The 22,196-nt window shown below is 38.8% G+C and overlaps 1 protein-coding gene across 1 annotated transcript in view; it reads right to left on the bottom strand.

Annotated features, from left to right (window-relative positions):
* The window catches only part of wdr11 (WD repeat domain 11), a 50,014-nt gene extending 28,558 nt beyond the window's left edge, over positions 1–21,456 (bottom strand). Inside the window, exons 1-10 of the mRNA XM_026354740.2 lie at positions 21,257–21,456; positions 18,959–19,070; positions 17,074–17,227; positions 16,694–16,867; positions 16,190–16,391; positions 12,337–12,502; positions 9,296–9,398; positions 8,061–8,259; positions 7,016–7,116; positions 4,679–4,855 (exon numbers count right to left, since the gene is read on the bottom strand). Of these exons, the coding sequence (XP_026210525.1) occupies positions 4,679–4,855; positions 7,016–7,116; positions 8,061–8,259; positions 9,296–9,398; positions 12,337–12,502; positions 16,190–16,391; positions 16,694–16,867; positions 17,074–17,227; positions 18,959–19,070; positions 21,257–21,342 (1,474 nt within the window). The 5' untranslated portion in view covers positions 21,343–21,456. The remainder of the gene's footprint in view (positions 1–4,678; positions 4,856–7,015; positions 7,117–8,060; positions 8,260–9,295; positions 9,399–12,336; positions 12,503–16,189; positions 16,392–16,693; positions 16,868–17,073; positions 17,228–18,958; positions 19,071–21,256) is intronic.
* Between the last annotated feature and the right edge of the window lie 740 nt (positions 21,457–22,196).

Here is a 22,196-nt window from a genome sequence, read left to right as displayed (position 1 = left end):
AACAACTTTTCAAAGACTGACAGTACATTTACTGAAGTGCTGTCTGCTCAGGTAGAATCAAAGTGTGACGAATAGGCTGTGACATGGAGGATGAAATAAAGTTATTGTGGCATATGCTAAGGTTTGCTTAAGAAAACTGCTGCTCAACAGCAATACATTAAAATTCACTGACCTGTTAGAGTTTGTAAGGCAGGTCAGAGTCGTCACCTAATGACCTTATACTCTGTGTACTCTGTACTCCTCTTACATTGTGGTACTTAGTGTAACAATCATACTGACTGAGGATCTGAAAATGACTGCAAAACTGCTAAGCCACAATTGAATGAATGAATGGGGCAATGTTTGTTGTTTGGGCAATGAGTGCTGTAGACAGATAAAGTTAAAATCAAGCTCTTAGCTCCATCACCAAAAGTGGGTTTGGAGGGGAAAAAAGCTGAATTTGATTAAAAGAACATCTTACCCATGGTCTGTATGATATGTGGAGTTGTTTTACAGCCAGTGGCGCAAACATAGTTTGCACAGCTTTCAGTAAGCCAAGTAAAGAAACTGAAGCTAGAAAGAGGCTTTCTACAACAGTGAAATGAACCTAAGCATACATCAAAACCCACTATGATGTCCTGCACACCCTCACAGGTCGACTTTCATCACTTAAAATCTGTGGGTATATCTTAAACATGCTGTGTATTTAAGACTAAAGCCTAAAAACGTTCAAGGGAAAGTTGACAAAAATATTAAAATCAACAACAGAAAAACTTCTAAGGACACCTACTTGGTTTCAAAAAGCAAGCAAACTGTGATATCCTCTTTTAACGGTGAATATATATTTTGAAATCATTTGGAACCAATCAAGTATATCAAGGACAACATGCCACAGATTTATTTCCAGCAGTTATGATAAAGTGGAGGTCGAGTGTTATCAGCAAACAATGCCAATTAGTTGGTCAGCCCACCAGTTTGTTCCAGACTGAAATATTTTAACAAATGGCAAATCATTTTTAATTCAGAGCCACCGTGAGGTCAACATTTCACATTTTCTCAAAGCTCCACTGGACTGTAACTACTAGAAGTCCAGTCTTCTGGAGTCACCTGTGTGGCTGCTAGTTGTGGCTGCAATCATATTAGCAAGGCAGCACACTGCAGTAGGATCCCATTCAATTCATCATGCTCATGTCTTGCTATAGTAAAGCAATGCCTGGCACTTTAAGGAGCTTTGGGTATGTGGGTAGGTGTATGTACAGTACTGTGCAAAGGGCACCATTTGCTTTGTTCTTTTATGAACAACCAGTATTTATTTCTTTTTTTTTTTTTTTACATTGGAAACACAAAAAGTGGCTTTTATCTTTCCACAAAAAACATTTCTGGTCCAGCTTCTTTAGGCTGCAGAAGGACCAACTTGGCATCCACATGAAGCTGCCAGATGCTGAACCAGGTCCTTGCTGGACTTCTGATCTCTCAAAGAAAAAACTCTGGGAAACTTCTCATCAGATCTTCCACTTCTGTTTTTTGTCCTTGACCTTTCCAGATTTCTCTACAGAGGTTACACTTATTATTTGTCACTTTGGCCAACATAATGTTAAAACAAACATGTATGTTCTGATATTTTTGTGTTTTTTATCACTGTGAGCATATTTCCCATTTAGACTAGCTGTATTTTAAGTGACTACAATATCAATAGGTATATAGTTATAATAGCACTGCTAAAGCAAAGAAAAATGTAATGGTGCCTGAGACTTTTGCACAGTACTGTATGTTTGCTGTGGTTGCTTTGATAGTGGAAGTAAAACAATTAAGACAACTTAAGTTGTATGAATATGATTTTTTCCCCAACAACTCCACAAAGCACATCATCATTTGTATTATATTCAAATATATGTTCTAAACAGCATTAGTACACAGATGTGTTTCTCTAGTGTGGATGCTCTGATGATCCTTCAAATTCCATGATTCCTGAATCTCATTTCACACTGATCACAGATGTGAGACTTTTCTCCACTGTGACTTCTCTTATGTCAGCGAAAGGCTCCAGGGTCTCAGAACATCATCGCATGCTGGTCAGAGACGTAAAGCTTTTCTCTAGCGTAGATACGCTGATGAATTTACAATACCTGGGGACTGCCTGAAACTCTTCCCACACTGGTCACAGACGTTAAACTTTTTTTCCAGTGTGAGTTGCTCAGTGTCGCCAAAAACCTCCTAGCTCTCTGAACATCTTCCCACACTGGTCACAGAGGAATTGCTTTTCTCCAGTGAGGATACGCTGATGAACCTTTAAATTACATGACTGCCTGAAACTCTTGGTCACATTAGTCACTGGTCACACTGATGGGCTTATTCTACAGTGTGCTGATGTTGATGCAGCAATCCTCCACTGAAAGTCTCCTAGTCTGTATCACAAGTTATATCTGGATTTTTCCTATGAAGCAAAAACAGATAACATACAACTATTAAACAATAAGGCCTCCCTAATTACACATTACTAAGTCTTTTGATAGAAGCAGAAACTGGATGTGTCAGAAGTGAAAAATTTTTTTTATTTTGTTGACTCTTATCTAGTTAGTTAAAACTGAAAATGTTCAGGCTCTTACACCACCATAACCTAATCACTCTTGAGCTTGAGTTTAAAGTTGTAAGACATAAAGACATTTCAAAATCACAGTTCTCTATTCTGCTACATTAAGCATACCTATGTTGGGTGACATTTTAAATTTTTCTTTTGCCATTTTTCCAGCTCATCCACAGGAAGATGACATCTCCAATCCAAATCCTGACTGCACAGCTCTGACTCGTTCTGCTCTTTTTATAACTAGGGAAGCAGCTGTCAATAAGAACAACACCAGACCTATTTCAATCACATAATATATAGGCAGCAGTTTAATTTCTAACATACGGTGACATATGGTGCATGTCAGAAAACACTTGACACCACTTAGGTAGCATAATTAGGTTTTTCCATTTTACTGTATTTTACTACACTATATGTACTATATATACAGGATGCATGTCCATCTCATCCAAAGTGCACCACGTGATGTGTCAAACATGCTGGAAGCAGTGTTATGGCATGGGCGTGTATGGCTTCCAAGCATCAGGATGAATTCTGAAAAAAAGTAACTAGAGCAACACTCTCTGTTCATATTTAGCCAAATGTTGCAAAACTGACAGGACATCACTTTGTATTGCAGATGGATAATGACCCAAAACATACAGCGAAACCTACCTAAGAGTTCCTCAAGAGAAAACTGGGAAAATGGGAAATTCTTGTGAGAAAATAGTTGTAATTCCTGAATTGTTAATACCCCACATTTGTCAAACTCCTTCATTTATGCATCTAATTGTATATATATGCTCCTACTGTTTCAAAAGGAAGTAGTCTGTTTCTCTATGTACAACAGATGACTGACAGTAAAGACAGGATTATAACATCTGTTCACTTAGCAATTATTGCAAGAAATTAACATTATGTTTTACAGCATTTTAGCTCATTACCATCCAGCAAATTAACAGATTAAAAGTCATTAAGCTACTTTACTAGCTAAAATATAATAACAACCTGAATGTTATTCATGAACTGCCTGTCAGAAAATGTCTGTTTTGTGATACTGATGCTGACCCTCTTCTGTTGTAAGCTTGTTGAAGTGGCAAAGCTTCTGAATATCACGTTGTTAGATGTGTATATACTCTAATACTAGCCAAAAAAAGGCACTGTTCCCGTTAATTGTTAATTTAATACAAACACTGTTATATGACATCAAATTAGTCTTGATGGTTGTATAAGTCAATTTTCCAGTAGAGAATAATAGTTAGAACGCAAGCACGCTATTTGTAAGATATACGAAATAACCAGATTTGATTTTTGACCCCTCACTGTGGCAATTCTTCTATCTCTAGGGCTCTAGTTTTTCAGACATATTTTAGCACAGATTAAAAAATTACAACTAAGCTCCTCCAAAAAAAAAAAAAAAAAAAACACCAAGTGCAAATTAAACAGATGAGAAAAGCTTTTCTTCTCACCTTTTTGTGTAAATGAAGTTAGATTTCTGCAGACTAATAGACATTTCATGAGGGTCATAGTAATAAAGGTCTGACAGATGCATTGATGGTTTCCAGGGTAACCAAGGCTAAACATAATTTAAACAGTTTAATGTTTTAAAAACAACATCAAAAGAAATATAGATATAGAGTAATATCAGAAACCTCTAAAATAATACTAGAGAAAGCTTTTTTTTGACAGACTGAACTGAGGACAAAATAGAGCTTCATCATTTCAGATCGAGCTGGATAAACTGCATGCTGTCCTTGCTCAGTATTATTTGACCGGCAGACAAATACATTATGAGTGGTAATGTTCAGTAAAACTATTTGTTTGACATGACAATGACAGACAAAAGTCACAAAACATAAAAACAGTTCATTTATCACCGCTTTCCTCTTCCAAATGTAGTGCTGATGTAACTGGTTTTAATCTGAAACACCATGATGCAACAAAATAACACACTAGACAAAAGTTAAATTCATTCATTTTATATATGATCACCTGATGCAGCTATAACTAATTCTCTGTGTCTCTAATAAAGATTATCCTTCATGTGGTGATTAAACCTCTAACCCTGCAAGCCTTGCTCTTCAGTCACTTTTGTGGAGTTTTGTGTGCATGTGTGTATGGTGCATTATTACATACCTACTGCTAGGAGGGGCTGGTAGTGGTTGATGTTTTTGGTGGTAAGAGGTGGGCACATGCGGATGGCAAATGGTGGCAGCGGCAGACCAGAGAGCAGGCCAGTCAGCAAGAACTTCAGCTGGACCTCCTGCTGGTTGGATGATGGAGGAGGTGCCTCACCAGCTATTAACGTCTGACCTGAAGATGATCCCCCAACATAGACAGATTTAAAAAGTGGATATTAGTTAAGTGATTTAAAGATTACAAACTTTACTTATGCATGTGCATTATAAACAGGTTATTCTATTTCAGCAGGGGCACAACCTGGCCTTTTTGAGAGAGACTGCATAACTGGAGCGCTGTGTTACAATAAACAAAGACATCAGACAAAGTTTAATACAAGCCAACAAAATAAAGAGACTAACAAACTTCCAACTGTAAGGACAGACTGCAACACCATCAACTATTAAAGAGCCAAGTAGCTCCTGCTCCAACTCCAGATGAGGCTGCATATATATGAGACACACAAGCTGTCCTAATTTTGTGCAGGTGTGACTCATCCAACACAGAGTCCTGTGGTACAGTGTCATTCATATCCTGACATAAGCCAAACCATGTTGGAATAAACCTAATCCTTTTTTAGCATAGCGAGAACTGTTCAGTCATCTCTCCCCCTTTTTTTCAGGATTCTGGATACACTGTATAGTATACATTTGTAACAGAGCTCATTAGCTCTTGACGAATACAATTTTCAACTTGGCTTTACAGATCTAATCCTAACTCGTCCTGTGGCTAAAGTGTAAAAGCTCACACAATTTGTCTGCAGAAATTAGCCAAAAATGGCTGTTTCATTTAGTTGTGCTTCAGTTATCAAGTTAAACAGTTCAAATGTTCTCAACAACAAATGAGTTGAGATAAATAAGCCACAAAAGGTTTCATTAAATTTGTAATAGCATAGAGCCTGACAAATTAATATGCGTCCAAAGCCGTTTAATATTTTGATATACTTGCACATTTTACTGTTGCATGTCACTAAAGAACTGACTGCATTTTATGTTTTAAATGGCTAAACATATAAGAAGCCGTGAAGACCATGGGTCTTGAGATAGTTCTAAAATAATACTAAAAATTATATCATATATACAATTGATGCGCAATGTCAATATACCAGTGTGATGTGTGAGCATTTGAGTGGATGAGAGGTCTTTAGGTACTATGTGAAAGGTTTCCTAAAGAGGTAAATATCTTATTAATGTCCTGCTCAGCCTCTCACAGAAACAACTTTGGAGACATAATTTGTAGTGGTTGAAAAATCCATTGCACCATAATAGCCTTCTTTACACTGGCAAATGTATCGTAATATATAAGTGAGCATCATTGCAGCCTGAAGATGCAATTAAATGAGATGAGCCCATAAATCCAATCACGCCAACACAAACAAACCAGGGATACAATAGATTGCCAGGTATGAAAATATGCAGTGAAGGCAAATATGATTTTGTAGGCGGCAGCTCTTGCCTATAGCAATCATCAGTCTGATGCCCTTCTTGTGTCAGCCAATCAGCACCTCATATAATAACAACAAACTTGCTTTTCATAGAAGTTTATCAACATACAGGCCAGTGGTATTCCCTCATAACAAGAGCTTTAGTCAGCAACTGTCAGACAGAGCTATTGCTCCAGGCAGTAGTTGGCTGCAATCTGTGTGTGAGAGAGGGGAGAGACTGCAAAATCCCCTACTCTTATGCAAGCATAACTATTACTGCTCCACCTCCCCAAAGCCCTCTGCTCTGCTCACTGGTAGTTTGATTCTGACTGAATAGATAAGAAGAAAACAAAACAGAATAAAAAAAAAAGTCTGCATCATAATACTATTTGATACCCATATTCAAATTCTTATTGAAACTCTTTAAATCAACATAGAGGAAAGACAGAGAGTAAGAGACAGAGCAAAAGGAGGAGATAGTAAAGATAGGCAAGTGAACGGGAGGAATGGCCAAGCACACATGGGAATCTTTGTGCAGAGCTGCTCAGCTTGGGGAATAACACTGGTCTGTGTAATGCACAGACGAGAAACCAGCAGTCACACATCAAAGCAGAAAGTGAAGCAGTGCCCGGAGGCCCACACAGCTCTCAGAGGTACAATAAAAGACATCGAGTAAGAAGCCCTGATGCACGTAAACACTCACACACACACACATACACACATACACTCTCACTAAGTCGCCTTCAATCTTTTGAGTTTCCACATTTTCTGGAAAATAAAAGCCATCCTTCTATGGAGAGAGAGAGAGAAAAAGCTTTTTGCAGCGACAAGAAACAATATGTGTGATATACTTTGATGGTGTGGAGTCTTACCAATCATGCTGTTGAGGGAGAGATCCTGAATCCTTTTCTGGTTTGGACCCAGTGGCGCTCCACAAAATGAAACAGGCGAGTAGAGCGGCGACAGACCCGAACTGACAGAAGGGAGAAGAGTGAATATTAATTAAATACATCCTGAAAGCATGGCACACATCCCTTTTTGAAACCATGTGAATGGACAGTGATGAATGAATATTGCTTGTGCGAATGATCAATGTGATTCGCTTTATAATAAATTACTGACCCAGAAAGAACAGCACTATTTGTAGACAGTGACATGAGTACTGATTACTTGTATGGATTAGATGCTGCTCAATAACAACAGATGATTTTTAGAAATATTATTTTTATGATTGCTGCAAACAATGATGGAGCTGGATACACTTGAGGCGTGACCTATAATGGAACAGCTACAACATCGTATCACCCTAAATGACTCATCTTGATTAATCTGTAGGAGCTCAGTACAGCGTAACACCACCATCACACAGAGGGAATGTAACAGGAATAATTCATGTCATCAAATCAAACCTGGGCTAGAATATCTTTTTGAGATTTTTGGAACTGAGCAGTAGAATGTTTAATCTATCACAAGGAAACAGGGTAAATGCCAGATACACTCAAACAGGACTATAATAAAAAAAATAAATTTCATCATGGCAAAATGGCAACAACAAATCCATCTTCTGAGTTAGTGCTGTAGATTTCTTGTTTGCCCGTATTTTCTCACAGGCAGACAAACCTCCATCTGCTTCAGACAGGAAGGCAACTTAGAAAAACTGTCTCCTCGACAGCAGCAAGGGAGTGCTCCATCAAAGGGAAGCAGAGCTCATCAACAGTAGCTAAATTCCCTGCACCCTCTACTTACACAAGTCACTAAAAAGACTAAATTTAGGTCAGAGGATTAGGAAGTTTGAGTCAGTTTGAGTCACCTTAAAAAGTATTTCAACTTCAACTCTCCCTGCCATTTCATCCACCACCTGCAAAATTATGATACAGCTTTGCGGATTTATGTATTTTTTTATGTCTGCATGTGTACCTAGGATTGGCAGCAGCCCTGCCAGTGTGGGCTTTGAGCTCCCATAGCATGACTCTGCCATCGCTGACCATGAGCGCAGCATTATTTTCATTGACAGGGCAGATAACCATGCGATACGGGCGCACCGTTTTGGTGACTCGGATGGCATCGCATTGAGAACGCAGGTCGTACACAAGCTCCTGGACACTCTGTTCTGGATCTGCAGGAGAGAAAGACGGATGAAGAAAGAGGCAGAGAAATATAAAAGGGGCACGAGCAGTAGAAAGGTAGTGAGATAATAATGGGAGGCAAAACGTATTACATGGAATCAGGGCAAATGAATGAACAAGGAGATGTGAAGAGACACAAACAAAAAGGTAAAAAGACACATTCGTGAAGGAGACATGGCAAGAATGTAAATAATAAAGGAAACAGTAACAATAAGAGAAAGGAAAGTAGATAAGAGTGGGAGAGAGAGCAATTGAGAGTGCAGTGAAGACATTTTTTAAGTGTTAGAAGGGGGCGAGTCATGAGATAGAAGACAGAATTTAAGGAGATAAGACACTAAAGCAGGACAAAAGAGAATGAATGAGTGCATGGGAGACTTGTGAAAGGAAATGGTCAAAAAAAAAAAGATTAGGAGACAGATAAGCATTGTGGAGATGGCAAGGAAAGTCAGTAAGGGAGAAAGAGCGATTCAGCAAAACAATGGACTCCCATTGGCCTATAACACTAAGTCTAAGATAAATGAGACAGTAAGAAGCTAAATGCTCAGTGAAGCACAAAGAAAGGCTACAGGCTCTGACTGCAGAGCAGTTTGGCAGAATGGATGATGACTGGGCGATGGCACAGGAATAAAAGTGGTTTGTGAGTGACTACAGTATAAGTAGCCTGTGCTGTACAGTACAGTATGTTGAGATAAGATAATACTTCCTGCAATGGGGAAATTCACATACCACAGCAGCTCAAGTGTCAGAAAAAAAAAGATCCAAGGAGAAAGAAGGAAAACTATCACCAAAAATAAGAAGCATAACAATAAAAAAATAGGATTAGGATACAATTTAAAAAATGTAGAGGTATACTGCTCAGGGAATTAAAGATATTAATACAACATTATTGTACAGAACCCTGCACAAGATTTTAGACATATGCAAGTAAATGTAAATAAATATGGTTGGGTAGTGTAAATGTGTATAGTTTACAAAACATTGCACTGCGTAATTGTGTGTGTGCATCTCTGTGAAGGTTTTTCATACCTGATGCATCCTCTGGTGCAGTAGTGGAGCGACACACTCGAAGGGTGATACAGCCATTCTCATGGAGACAGTAGAGGGCATCCCGCTGAGCGCAGGGAATCACCTAAACACAGAAAGAGTCGGCTAGACAGGCGACAATGCAAAAGTTCATAATCAAGCTTTTTGAAACTTTGTGTTGAATAGGTGCTGAAAAGCAATAATAAGTTATGTCAAACAACCAGAGGTTAGATTTCCAGTAAGAAAAACGGTATAACCCTTACTCCGGTTGGATAAGCTGGTACCTGGGAATGTTTGGCGTTAGCTGTTTTTTCAGCCAACTTATCAATTACGTGTTTCAAGATCTAGATGCAATAAAAACACCATATAGTCATTACAACATATTCACGTTAAAGATACTGTATCTGACATGTCTCCCACAGACATCTGGCCTCCATCTGAACCAAATATTCCAACCACATCCCAGTCAAGAACACCACAGCTTGCCGTCTTTTAAAACCAAGCAGAACATGCCACCTTTACAGTGATTTATTGGACTGCATTAAATGTATAGCCATGGTACATGTACCCGATAAACTGTGCACCGTGTATGTGGCAAATCTGACGCCATAATACAGATTTGCGTGTGCCTATATTTCCCTGTCTTGTCTTGCTCTTGAAACTTCTACACTCCAGCCTGGACTTTTGCTGAAGCTGTGTCATCAGTCATGCAAATTGGCTGTGTGACAAGCACTTTATAACACTTAGAGAAGGGAGGAATTGGCTGGACAGAGCCTGGGCGGCTCAGTAATCCCATTCTACTCCTGCTTTGTGACTTCAGGACTTGCACCTTCACTATAAAGGCCTATTCCCACCTTTTTAATGTTTAACCATGGATACATTTATTAACACAAGTTCACTGACAACGGTAAGAAAGTATGATTTATGGAAGTACACTACTACATTGAACAGGACACAATTTCACTCACACAGAAAATGTTGATAGAGTATTCGATAAACTGGTCATACAGACACGATCTTCAAAATTATACATTTCATGTATATTGTATTTATATTTAGAATATGTCATTCTATATCATATGTCACTTAAAGCAAACATGAGTGGCCTCTTTTCGGCTTTGTTTTTGTTAAATAAATAATGGCATGATGGAAAAAATGTGTCATATGTTGCTCCCAAAATTGCTGTTTAGTGGCAACTGGACTTGTTTGAAGTTTATGAGGACGATGACTGATGAAGTCTTCTTGATAGAAGGCAAAACGTCTTCAAATAGTTCAAATGAGTCCAGTTGCCACCAAACAGCTATTTTGGAACCTGGATGACTAAGAATCTTCACAGACAGTCATGTTGGTCATCTGAGGTTGTATTTGCTAACATTGACACCCTCTAAAGTCAGATGATTATTATCACGTTTTTACACAAAGAAACTACAGAATTAAACAAAAAGGGGGAGTTATTAACGTACATGACTGCGTGGGCACCAGTGGCCTTAAAATATATGTAAGAGAGCACACGTGAACTTTCTAGATTGTAGAACATGATTCTGATTATAATGATTTTGATATGATCTTTCATTGATATTGCCCACTCCTAATATTACAGTCAGCATCATTGAAGACGACCTAGGAAGACCCCACTAATATTAAATGTGGTTTGCTAAAATGCATGTAAGTAATTCTTTTCACCTCTATTTTCACAGAAAAGAAATTAAAACCTCAAAAAACTTTAAACTGCTTTGCTGGATCTGGCACGGGGAGTTTATCTTGGCCGTATGGAGAGAAACACAGAGTCGCAGATCCTCCAACAGGATAATAACCCAAAACACTGGCGTGCTAGAAGTCCTGATTTTCATCAACCTGAGCATTTATAAGAAGAGATTAAACTCACATCGATCCATCAAATCAGAGAGAACTAGGTTTGAAAAGACTGGGCCAAAGTACTAGCTGAGAAGTGTAGAGTGCAGTGAGTATTCCTATTAAAGTGCTTGATTGCAGTGGTTCCTTCAAAATCATGTGTTGCAAAACTGGGTCAAAGGTCTCAACATTTCACCCAGGCCATTTTCATTTGTTGTATTATCTAAAATAATAGGTTACATCCAATTTCACAACCAGTTTGTTTTGTTGATTGTGAACCACAAAGTAGTGGATGCTGATTACTTTTGTCAGAGAATAATGTCATTCATACCTTTTAAGTATAAGTGTACACACTTACAGCCACATCTGTAATGACAAGCCACCACAATGGTAATGCCCAGAGAGACAGAGACAGTTAGGAGTGAAAGCAGAGCGAACAGCTTCTTTTCCATTAGTAGCTCTGCAGCCGTGACAAATCCTCTATCTAATACCCCAACAGCATTCATCAATTTCCAATTAGAAATCCAGACTCCAAAAGAAGGGAATTCGCTCTGAAAGGTCACCAACACTGAATGTGACTATACAAAGGAACAAGAAGTCAGACCATATGTAGGCTGGTGAGATTCTTTTCTGTAGCTAAGGACTACACGGCCCCGCTGTGCAGTCGTCAGACCTTGATGAGGTGAGCACTGGGACGAAGGAAGAAAAGTAGTGAACTTGATCATTCACGGCAGGGGGAATTGGCTTCCCGGAAGAATCATCCATAAAGAAAAGATAGATTTTGGTAAAGCCCTTCGAGTAATGCAATAAAAGCAGAAACTGCACGCTAGGTTCATTTGTGAGGAGGGAAAGATGATGATGTACGAAGCATGTTTGAGCATGACAGTGTTGCCATCCTTTCATTTATCTCACTAAAGCCAACTAAGATGTCAGTGCAAGCGTTTAACAGGGCATCTTTGCATGCGATTAGCAGATGCACAGCAGGAGTGCCTCTCCATCACATGGAGGGGCTGAGAGCTGACAGAAGTCCGACCTTGAAAAATTCATGCAATTGTCACATTAACAACCTTATTTCCACCAGAAACTGGGTCAACTCTTTTTAGGATTGCAATTTCAAAACACTCTCGTTATGTCAAGTTTGACTGAGCCCCTTATTACACGGAGTTTGCAGTGAATGTGTGCAGTGCCCTTACCTGAATGAAGGGCACCCCGGAGCGCTCGATGGCCACCACACCCACCGTCTGGCTGAGCTCCAGGTCCAGGATGAGAATCTCTCTGGGATAAAGCAGCAGCATGTGGTTCCTCTTGGAAGGCAGGTAGGACAGCTGTAGACAGTCGTTCAGTGTCACTGCCTCAGCACTAGTGGCACAAAAACAGAAAGGAAAGGAAGGTTTTAAGGTTATTTTCTTAACTGGAGATGTTGATGTCTTCAGGAAGGATGAGCTCAAGGCCTAAAACAAATTCATTTATCTAACTGCAGATATAATTATGCCCCTAATATTTCCTAGAATTCAGCATTTCACACATTTAACCACAGACAAGATTTTACACACACACTGCGCACAAGATATGTACAGGGAGGCAAAAGCAAATAATAATGACTACAAATTAATGTCTAGATAACAGGACGTATTGGCAATTTTATTCAGCAGACAGTTCAGCAAGAATGTAATGAGAATCTGCCGCAACAACAACACATGCATATGAAATATGCAAATATTATGCATATGCACCAATGTGATGATGGATTAGAAAGTTTTAAAACAAGTTTAATAAAAACTCTCATTCCTTTATTCATGTCTTGCCATACAGAAGGCTGAATGAATTAGTTATTACTGTTGTGGTCTCAGTGAGTCGCAGGCAAATGAGGGAGAACTTAAAAGTGAATATGGTCTAATGATGGGAGGCTGATGAATTAATTGGGTATTGGCAGCACCAGACAAAAATCTCTCCCATTATTTTGGGAGGTATAAAAATGTTACTATACTAAGTCTGTTTGCTGCAACTTCTTTTGTGAGTATTCAAACTCATGACAATAACCTATTATTGACAAGTCCGGTTCAATCCCTTAGTCCAAAAAGAATTTACAAATACTACACAGCTCAGTCAAGAAGGAACAAAAGGCAGATTTTTACAGAATCTATGAGCAGGTCCATGACCATATCACATTCCTACAGCTCCATCCCTTTAGGTCACAGTAAGATCAAACAAAGGAGAGACGAACTTTATAACACAATAGAGATCATTATCGCCTTGTGGAAAGTGTAACAGATAAAATAAACTCAATAGGGGAACCTTTAGGAGTTGCTGAGCTAAATCACACTGTTCACAGCTCACTGAAGTCAGACGAGGCAGAGCTTGGGATTGTAATGACTTGAGCCACCAACAGACAAAGCATCAGAATGAAACAGTGTGAGTGACTTCCGTGTCTTAGATCAACATGCAATAAAAAGCAACAGATCTTCAGAGAGAAAGAGGCAAAAACATAAAATAGAAAAACACTGCTAACACCCCTCCCTCTTTGCTGCGAGTAGGGTGCAGGTTACCTTCAGATGTTACCAACTACCTGCTCAGTGAGTGTTTGCAGCTCCCAGGATTTTGGGACCAGTCGTATTAATCCACACATGCTTTTACCACAGAACTTCTGAAAATCTTCAGAATTACTTCATTATCATGTTCAAAAATCTTAGTGAATAATGTAATATCTGTCTTATTTTTTGTGATACTACTGTGAATATGACAGTTAAAAATGATAATAAGCATATGTATAGATATAGAATCTAAATCTTACAGTTTGTGTGGGTGTCTGTAGAAGAAACCAATTTCTGGCATCTTGATAAAGGGACAGAATCTGCGCTGGCTAACAACAAGATTAATGGCTGCCTGATGAGACACTAATGTGCATAATATAGTACTGTATTCAACTTGTTTCTGATAACAGTCGGGGAAGCGGAGTCTTGTTTAAATCCCCCATTTGTCAACCAGAGCCAGACAGAGCGAAAGGGGAGAGATACTGTAACACTGAACATGATATATACTCAAAACTGACACGGGGCAAAGGCTGACTGAAGGGATACAGCATTTTCAGGAGCTATTGTGCACTATGTATAAAGTGAGGGAAGGAAGTGTAACACACTAATAGGAGTTACAAAGAAGGAGACACAAGACAGAAGGAGAATAAAGACAAGTAAGATTAATGGAGTGTTTATTATTAGAGCTATTTGGGTGGGTGGACATGGAGGCCAGCATGTTGCAGCTATAAATAAGCCCCGTTGACAGTCACAACCGCTCAGGCACAACGCTGCCAGCACATCAAACACGCCTTTGGTTCCTGATCCAATGCAACTTTTCCTAAAGTAATGCCATAAACTATTGCACAAGTCTGTTTCCTAATGGAATAAAAATGAGAACTAATGCTATGTCTTTAAAAGCAATGCATTAAATCTGTCAGATAACAAATCTTTCCCTTTTACTTAGGGAAATATAGGCCCTTCACTTTCTCAAATGGGCCCTAAATAATCTAAACCTTATTAATATGACAGTTTTAACATCCAAATTTTTTTTTAGAACTTGGTCATCACAAACCTTGATGGAAGGAATGAGTCAGCAATGCGTCATATCTGCACTGACTGAACAAACAAGCTCTTCAATAATTACAATACCAGTGAAACATAATGAAAACAAGACATCCAAAATATGTCCATTTCACATACTGAAGCCTTTTGCACCAGGCCAGACAAATCCCTCAAGTGTGATAAATATATTTGCATCAAGTGTTACTGGGACAAGCTGTCACAGTTCAATTTCAACTGGTCAGTTCACTTGCAGAAAAAAAGGGAAAGAGGAGAAAAGCAGCAAGTTACAGAAAAGAAGGAAAAACAGCTGATGATGTCTTAACAAAACGCAACACAGACAGGCTGACTCAACCTGCCGAAAGCTCGTTCAAAAAATGGCACATTATTGGGTTAATGTGCATTGCATCTGGTACTCTGTAGTTCACACTCATCTCTAATGGATGAAAACTTTGATTAATCAAACAAGACGTACTGTCGGACAGCAGAAAACATAACACAATTATCACATGCTGACATGCAGATTCGCTATAGGTGAAGGGCACAAACATACATTTTGTAGCAGAAGATGCCTCGAGCCTATAAAACTGCCTGATAAGATTATCTCTTAGAAATCTGTTTCAATAAACTTCCAGTTGCTGGAGTGGAACTGTGAGTGACCTTACCTAAAATGCAGACCAGGACAAGGCATATTTTGAATGCTAATATGATCTAAGACAGTAAAATTGTTTAAAATATGTAATACAAGTACCACACTGGGGGCTGAATGCCAACGAACTTGTGGTCTTACATAAAGTGAATACACTTGATTAATTAATTTAAAGGCATAACATGCTTGGGATTTCAGGTCATACTTTTACTGTTGGAGACATTCATATAGTAAAGTTCAGATGTGCCCACTGTAGTGTTACCATATCTCCTGATGGTGTGCTCACCTTTGGTCTGCCTGATCATGCTTTGATTACAAATTATCTAGTTTCCACAAAGCATGTTGCAGTGTTGTGCGCTGTCCCCTAGGAAACCTTTAGTCTAGCTATAATTTGATGCTGAGAAAGCCCCTCTTTGCTTAGAATAACAATAAGACTTCTGAGGCTTTTGCTTAGTTTGGATGATATGTTTTCCACTGTCATTGTGCTACCTACTATCACTGTGCTGCTGGAAACCTGAGGCACAGCCATATTTATAAGTGAACAATGGCAGTAAGTTTATTCTCCTGCTTCAATGGAAGGGATCAACGGAAGAGATTTTTTAGGAGCTATGCCACAAACTAATGCCACAAATTTCTTACTTAGAGAGAGGTCTATTAAAAGAATAACTTCATATGTCCCAAATTAATCAAAATGTAATATAAATATGAGAAATTTCCATGTCTCAGACTGCACAGTAAAATATATGCTGCTGTCAAAATACAGTATCTAAACATTTTAAAATTAAATCACACACTACAAAAAAAGGAACATCCAGAGGCTCTTACGTGGGTTTTTCATTGGTGATGAGCACTTTGACTTTGTTGAGGGCCTTCTTGGCACCTGTAGGGACTGGGGCAGCAGCAGGTGCAGGTTTGGTGTGGGCAGGGCTTGCATGGGGACTGGCAATGTACACCTTTTTGCCAGTGCTGCCTGGTGGTTTGGAGTGGGAAAAGTCTGTGATAAAGACTATTCCTTCACTGGTCAATACTGCAGAAAAGAGTGAGAATGTATTCTGTTAGTGACTTTGCATCTGTCCGGTTTGCTTTAACTCTTTTTCTAAAACCAGCCACACTCAGCTTTATCAATGGCTTGGAGAGTTGGAGAGTTGGTACAATACGTGCTATGTGTTAAAATTAAATTGAAGCACTGCATACTGAGCTTGATGAATTGGAAATCTAAGAGATCTGGCTACAAAAAGACACATGATATGTGTATGGAGCAAAAAAATCTAAAATATTGATTGAACTAAGACTGAACTAATTTTTATGGATAGTATGTCCTTCACCTACATGCCATATTTGATGGGTCAAAGGGGTCAAAAGAAAAGGAGAGGATGTTCTCAGCGTAACTCTTCTTCCACAGCTTGGTGCCTGTGTCTCCATTCCACAGGACAATGTAATTGGGAGGATGAACAGCTAACAGCAGGTCACGAGATGCATCCTGATTCCACAACCACTCCAAGTCTGACAGGGAAAGGGAGCAAGACAGAGGAGAGTGTGAGATGAAAAAGGTGGTAAGAGCTTCTTAATGAAAACAAATAGCCATACACAGAGCAACAGCTCCAAGTTTGTCTTTGGTAGTGCTACTACAGTGATGCCCTAGAGACAAAAAATAAAATCAATTCAAGCCTACATGATGGGAGTGGAGGCAGTTCTGGAAGATCCCTTACCTTGGATAGGTTTGGAGTGTTCCTGGATCTCACAGTGGGCAGTGCCGCTGACAACATCCCACACTATAATCTTGCCTGAGGCATCTCCTGAGGCTAGCCGCAGACAGTAGGGTGAACTTAAGTTGTGATAGTAGTTTTCTCTGGACCATTTCACCTACCAAATACAACAATACAAAATGCACACTGCATCAGACAAGTGTCTGGCAGATACTCTGGAAAGACTTCCACATTGTTCCACGCTATACCACTTTTCTGAAATGAAAGATAATAAATTCGAAGCTGAAGAGATGCAACATTTTTGTTAAATGTAGATCTATCTAAAGCAGGTCTTTTTCTGTATTCTATCTAGTCTATGAATATAAACATGGGCCTTGTCAGAGAAACATACAGAAAACTAGAAACACAGCATTGGGATGAAGCCAATGTAAGTTTTATTCTAAACAAGACAAATGACTCAATGAACAAGTTGGTGGTTAAATAATTGATTATGTCTGTGTGTTTATTCCTGAAAAGGCATGCTCTTTACTGTGGCTACTTCTATTTTTTTTTTTTTAATTCAGCAAGCTTTCTTGTGACAGGCTGGGTGGTGAGGAATTGCCTGCTTCTGTGGCTGCGGTGCTTTACAAGATTAAAGTGTGCTCTGGAGTGAGGAATGAGAACCTCAGATTGAGCCCAGGCACGGATAATCACTGTAGAATTTATTGCCCATTATTTACAAAACACACAAATTTATGTACACACACATGCAGGCACACACACATATACACAACCTCAGGATCCTCCATCATTGCAGAAGCAACCTTTATCAGTGTTGCTTGTGCTGGCTTACACAGTGGAGCAGACATGAATGTTTGCCAGAGAGGGACAAAAAACTCAGTTGAAGGTCAGAATATACAAATATTAATGCTAGCTGATAACATATTATTCCTTAAGCAGACAGGTGTGTATTTCACTTGCAAAAGCAAAAAAATAGATAAATAAAAACACACATAAAAAATACATGAAGAACATCGACTATAAGTGCACTGCTGATATTATACGGTTACAAACTATTTCTACATACATACAGTTGTTTCTGTAAGTATGATTCACTGATGTTTACTGTACAATGGAGACTTTGGACTTTACAAACATTTTCAGAATTTCAGCTGTAATGTAATAGTACTTTGATAAATTAAACTACAAACAATATAGCACCTTTCTGCATCTGATTTTTTTCTTCGCCACTCTTAAAATGTTTCTGTCAACGGTTGTTGTTTTGCTTGGCTGACCTGCTCTGCATGTGTATGTTGTTGAGCACACTGGGCATTTCTTTACTTTTTTGTAACATTCAAAATTTGCTATTCTCAGTCTCTGACTGATTTTCTCCCATTTTCTCTGATTCAAAATGACTCGCTTTTCAACTGTTTGTGTGTTGGCAGCACACCTGCTAATGTTTTGGCTAATGCAGCCTGCACAGTAGTGCAGAAAAAGAAGATAGAAAATGTTAACAGAAATTCGAGCGGCAGTGTCACCAAAGAAAAAATCCCAAAGGACACAGCCCCAGGCTCACAAGACGAAGATATTGTTGAGGAGTCAGAGAAATTCAGTAGTGTGGACTAATTAAAGTTCAACCAAGAAATGTGTGTGCCAGAAGCACGTTTCTACAAAGACAGGTAATACCACAGGTAATACCAACAAGCTTTTTAATATCTGAAGCAGCAGCATCCTGTAAAGCACGCCCAATGCAAGACTTTAAATACCTAGATCCAAGCAACTGCTGGTGGTTCCCATAAAATAACCACATCTGATAGCGTCCACTTATAAGCGTTATGTCTTACAAAAAAAAACACAACATAAAGGTCAACTATCATGTGAGTAAAAAAAGTTAAGTTAGAAAACTCACCTTGACCACGTTGGTTTTGTGTCTTTCCAGAACCTGGATAGTCTGGGCCGTCTTTGGATCAATGATGAGAATACTCGAGTGACATCCCTGAGCTATCAGTCCCTGCCAACCCCTACAGAGGAGGAGAGGCAGATGGAGGGAGAGGATGCAGGGAGAAACAGATAACAAGGAGACTGAATGATGAGGCAAGTGTGACGAAACTAAAAGTTCGTCCCTTTGCAGAATTAAACAAGGGACCACTAAGTGGGAGATCATGCCAAATGACAAGCACAAGACAACATAAAGTAATTTGTGACTTTCAATATATTACATACACCCTTTCCTCTCAATGTAGCATATATCTGTACAAAGAAATGTTAGTATTAAACTCTGCTGCTCTCTGTTTCAGGTCTACATCTTCCTCTTTCAGTGTGCTTACAACATCTGCATTCAGATGAGGCTGGAACACATTCAGACTGTATTTCCTTATCAAATAGTCAGACTACTACAGCTAAAACAAATTTCTGTGCTCACAAACTTTTAATGATCACTGCTGCAACAAGCTGATACAACACGTGTGGCTGCATAGCGTAAGCGCAGTGATGCCTACACTTCATTTAAAATACAATCTTACATTTATAGTACAGTTTCTTGAGAAAATTATTTGACCCTTCACTCTTATTGTGTAGTATAATTGTTTAAAATAAAAATAAAAATTATTCACACATTTTGCTGTGGTCAGTTGCATCCTATTGGTATTAATATGTCCAAGAGATGTATCTAGAACGTTACTGAAGTCAACCAGCAAACTGGATTTTACGAGACACTGGAAATTAACACACTTGTTTATAAAAGGAAATGCAAGCTCAACACCTCAATTCAACAGTAACGTTCTGTGGGAAGTGATACATCAGGGCAGGAGCATACAACCATTTCTAAAGCCGTGTGTGTTCCCAGGAGTACGATATTGTTAAAATGGAAGGTGTCTGGAACCACTATAGATTTTCCATAACCAGTGGAGTAACCAGATGAAAAAGGCTTTGTTCAGGGAGTTCAGCAAGAACCAATTGTCATTTTAATTAAACTAATTAAACAAAAGTCCTCTTTAGAGATGGAAAAATCTGTTACAAAGATGTTCTTCAAAGCTGCACTTCTTTATGATAGAGAGTATAGATGGAAGCTACAGCCTGTTCAGAGTTTGCCAAATGCTATTTACAGGACTCTGGTAGCCTGAGGAAAAAGATTCTGAGTACTGATAAGACAAAATGACACTCTTTGGCAGAACTCCGAGCACTGGCAAAACACAAGGCACTGGTCATTTTACCTTTCACTATAGCAATGACCTGAAACACAAAGCCAAAACAACCCCACTTAACTTAACTCACATAAGACTTAAACCTTATTCTATGAAAAACTCTGAAGATAATTTCACAGAAGCTTGCCATCCAGTGTGACAGGGCTTGAGACCTGCCAGCAAGAATAGGATGAACAACCCAAATCCAGACATGCAAACCTTGTACAGAGTCATCATCATGTAAAGGAGATGTATTGGTATTTAACAAATTTGCAGAAGTTTTAAAAATCATTAGTTCTGCATGCATGCCAAGAAGTGTATTCCCTCACCTTAACCTGAACCCAACACACCCCTAACCTCAACCCTAACCACTCAGGGGATGGGGAGGACGGGCTCATGGAACCCAAGCTACAGTGAGGGAAGTACATCTGCATGCACTTCTTGGCAAGCAGGCAGCACTTGGCATTACACCTGCCCGCTGTGACTTTTGTGTTTCTGTGTGTTCCTCCTGGTTGTCCTCCAAGTACTCGGGTTTCCTCCCACAATCCGCAGACATTTAGTTTATGGAGTGTTTGGATTGTGTGTGTGAATCTAAATTATTCATAGGTGTGAGTGTGGTCGTGAATGGTTCTGTCAATATGTAGCATCTGTTATGAATGACTGCAATCTAAAATAATAACATGTCTGATAACACTTAGTCAGCTTTATCAGGGACTAGAAAATGAGATGTAGTCAGCAGTCACAGTTTGTTGCATTAGTGTTGAAAGATTAAGCTCAAGAAATTCATCAGGCCCAGTGAAATGTCACATCACATGACAACTATTATCCTGCATGTTTACTGGTTTTCTTGAGGAAAAATCCACATTACTAGCGTCAATCAACACTGACATCTAAGAAGCAATAACGGGGAAAATACAACACAACGTGCACAATACGTGTGGTATCAAACGTCACCTGTCAGTCGCACATCTTGACTGAATTAAGAAGTTATGAATTTATGCTAGCGGCAGAGATGCGGTACTCACCAATCTACAGCGGTTTTATTTTGCAAATTGAGAGCGCCAGTCAACGTCCGAGCCGCGAGTTTGATGTTGACGGTGTAAGGAATCATTATTGAGAGTAAATGTTTCTGCTACATTAACATTTGTTGGCGAATAGCTGCTAAAATCAATGGTTTTCTGTGAGACGACTCTGTTATGAACGCAAACAGGAAGTAAAACGGTGTTTCTATATATGACGCCGTGTGGAAACAAAATTCACCGCAACACGGTTCCACAACTGACACGTCTCTCGAGTTTAAATTCATTTGCTCATAAATATGTAATTGTTAAAATACGTTAATAAGCCTTGAGGCTACTATCCAAACTAGAGAAAATATTTGGCAGAGCACCTTTTTAATAACCATTACAAAAGCATTTATAAAGTTTATATATAAATGATATAATATCAAGTTAAAGATTGAAAGAGTAGGAGGATATATAAGAAGAAACATATAAAACAGTTGTGATGTATTTGTTCTTAACTAATAATTGAGAAATAGCAATAATGAATAGTTATAATATGTGTAATCAATATGTTTCATCAAACTTGTGAAAGATTTAGACAAACAAAAATTGCAGAAATATGTCAAGGACTAGTCTTGTTTTTGTGGATTATAATAGTGTATACCGTTTGAAACTTTATAACGGGTTATTAAATTTAATAAAGTAACATTTTATAACATTCAGTGACAAATAATTTTAAGAAGCTACTTGGCTTTTTATATAATTTCCCTCTTAGTGTCATTGTCGTCGGGCTTTAATGACAGAATTAACTATATCCCAGAGATTTTTTGGAGACCCCATGCAGCTCCACATTTCTGCGACTCGTGGGTGAGTGCACAGCTAGAATCTCATTGAAAGATGGCGACGTCATATTCTAGTCACATAAGCTTGGGAAGCTCACACAATCATGTGTAGTGAAAGG

The sequence above is a fragment of the Anabas testudineus genome, chromosome 15, assembly GCF_900324465.2.
Source record: "Anabas testudineus chromosome 15, fAnaTes1.2, whole genome shotgun sequence".
NCBI classification, from domain to species: Eukaryota; Metazoa; Chordata; class Actinopteri; order Anabantiformes; family Anabantidae; genus Anabas; species Anabas testudineus.
The sequence above is the reverse complement of the archived record's forward strand: the minus strand, read 5'-3'. Positions and strand labels throughout refer to the sequence as shown.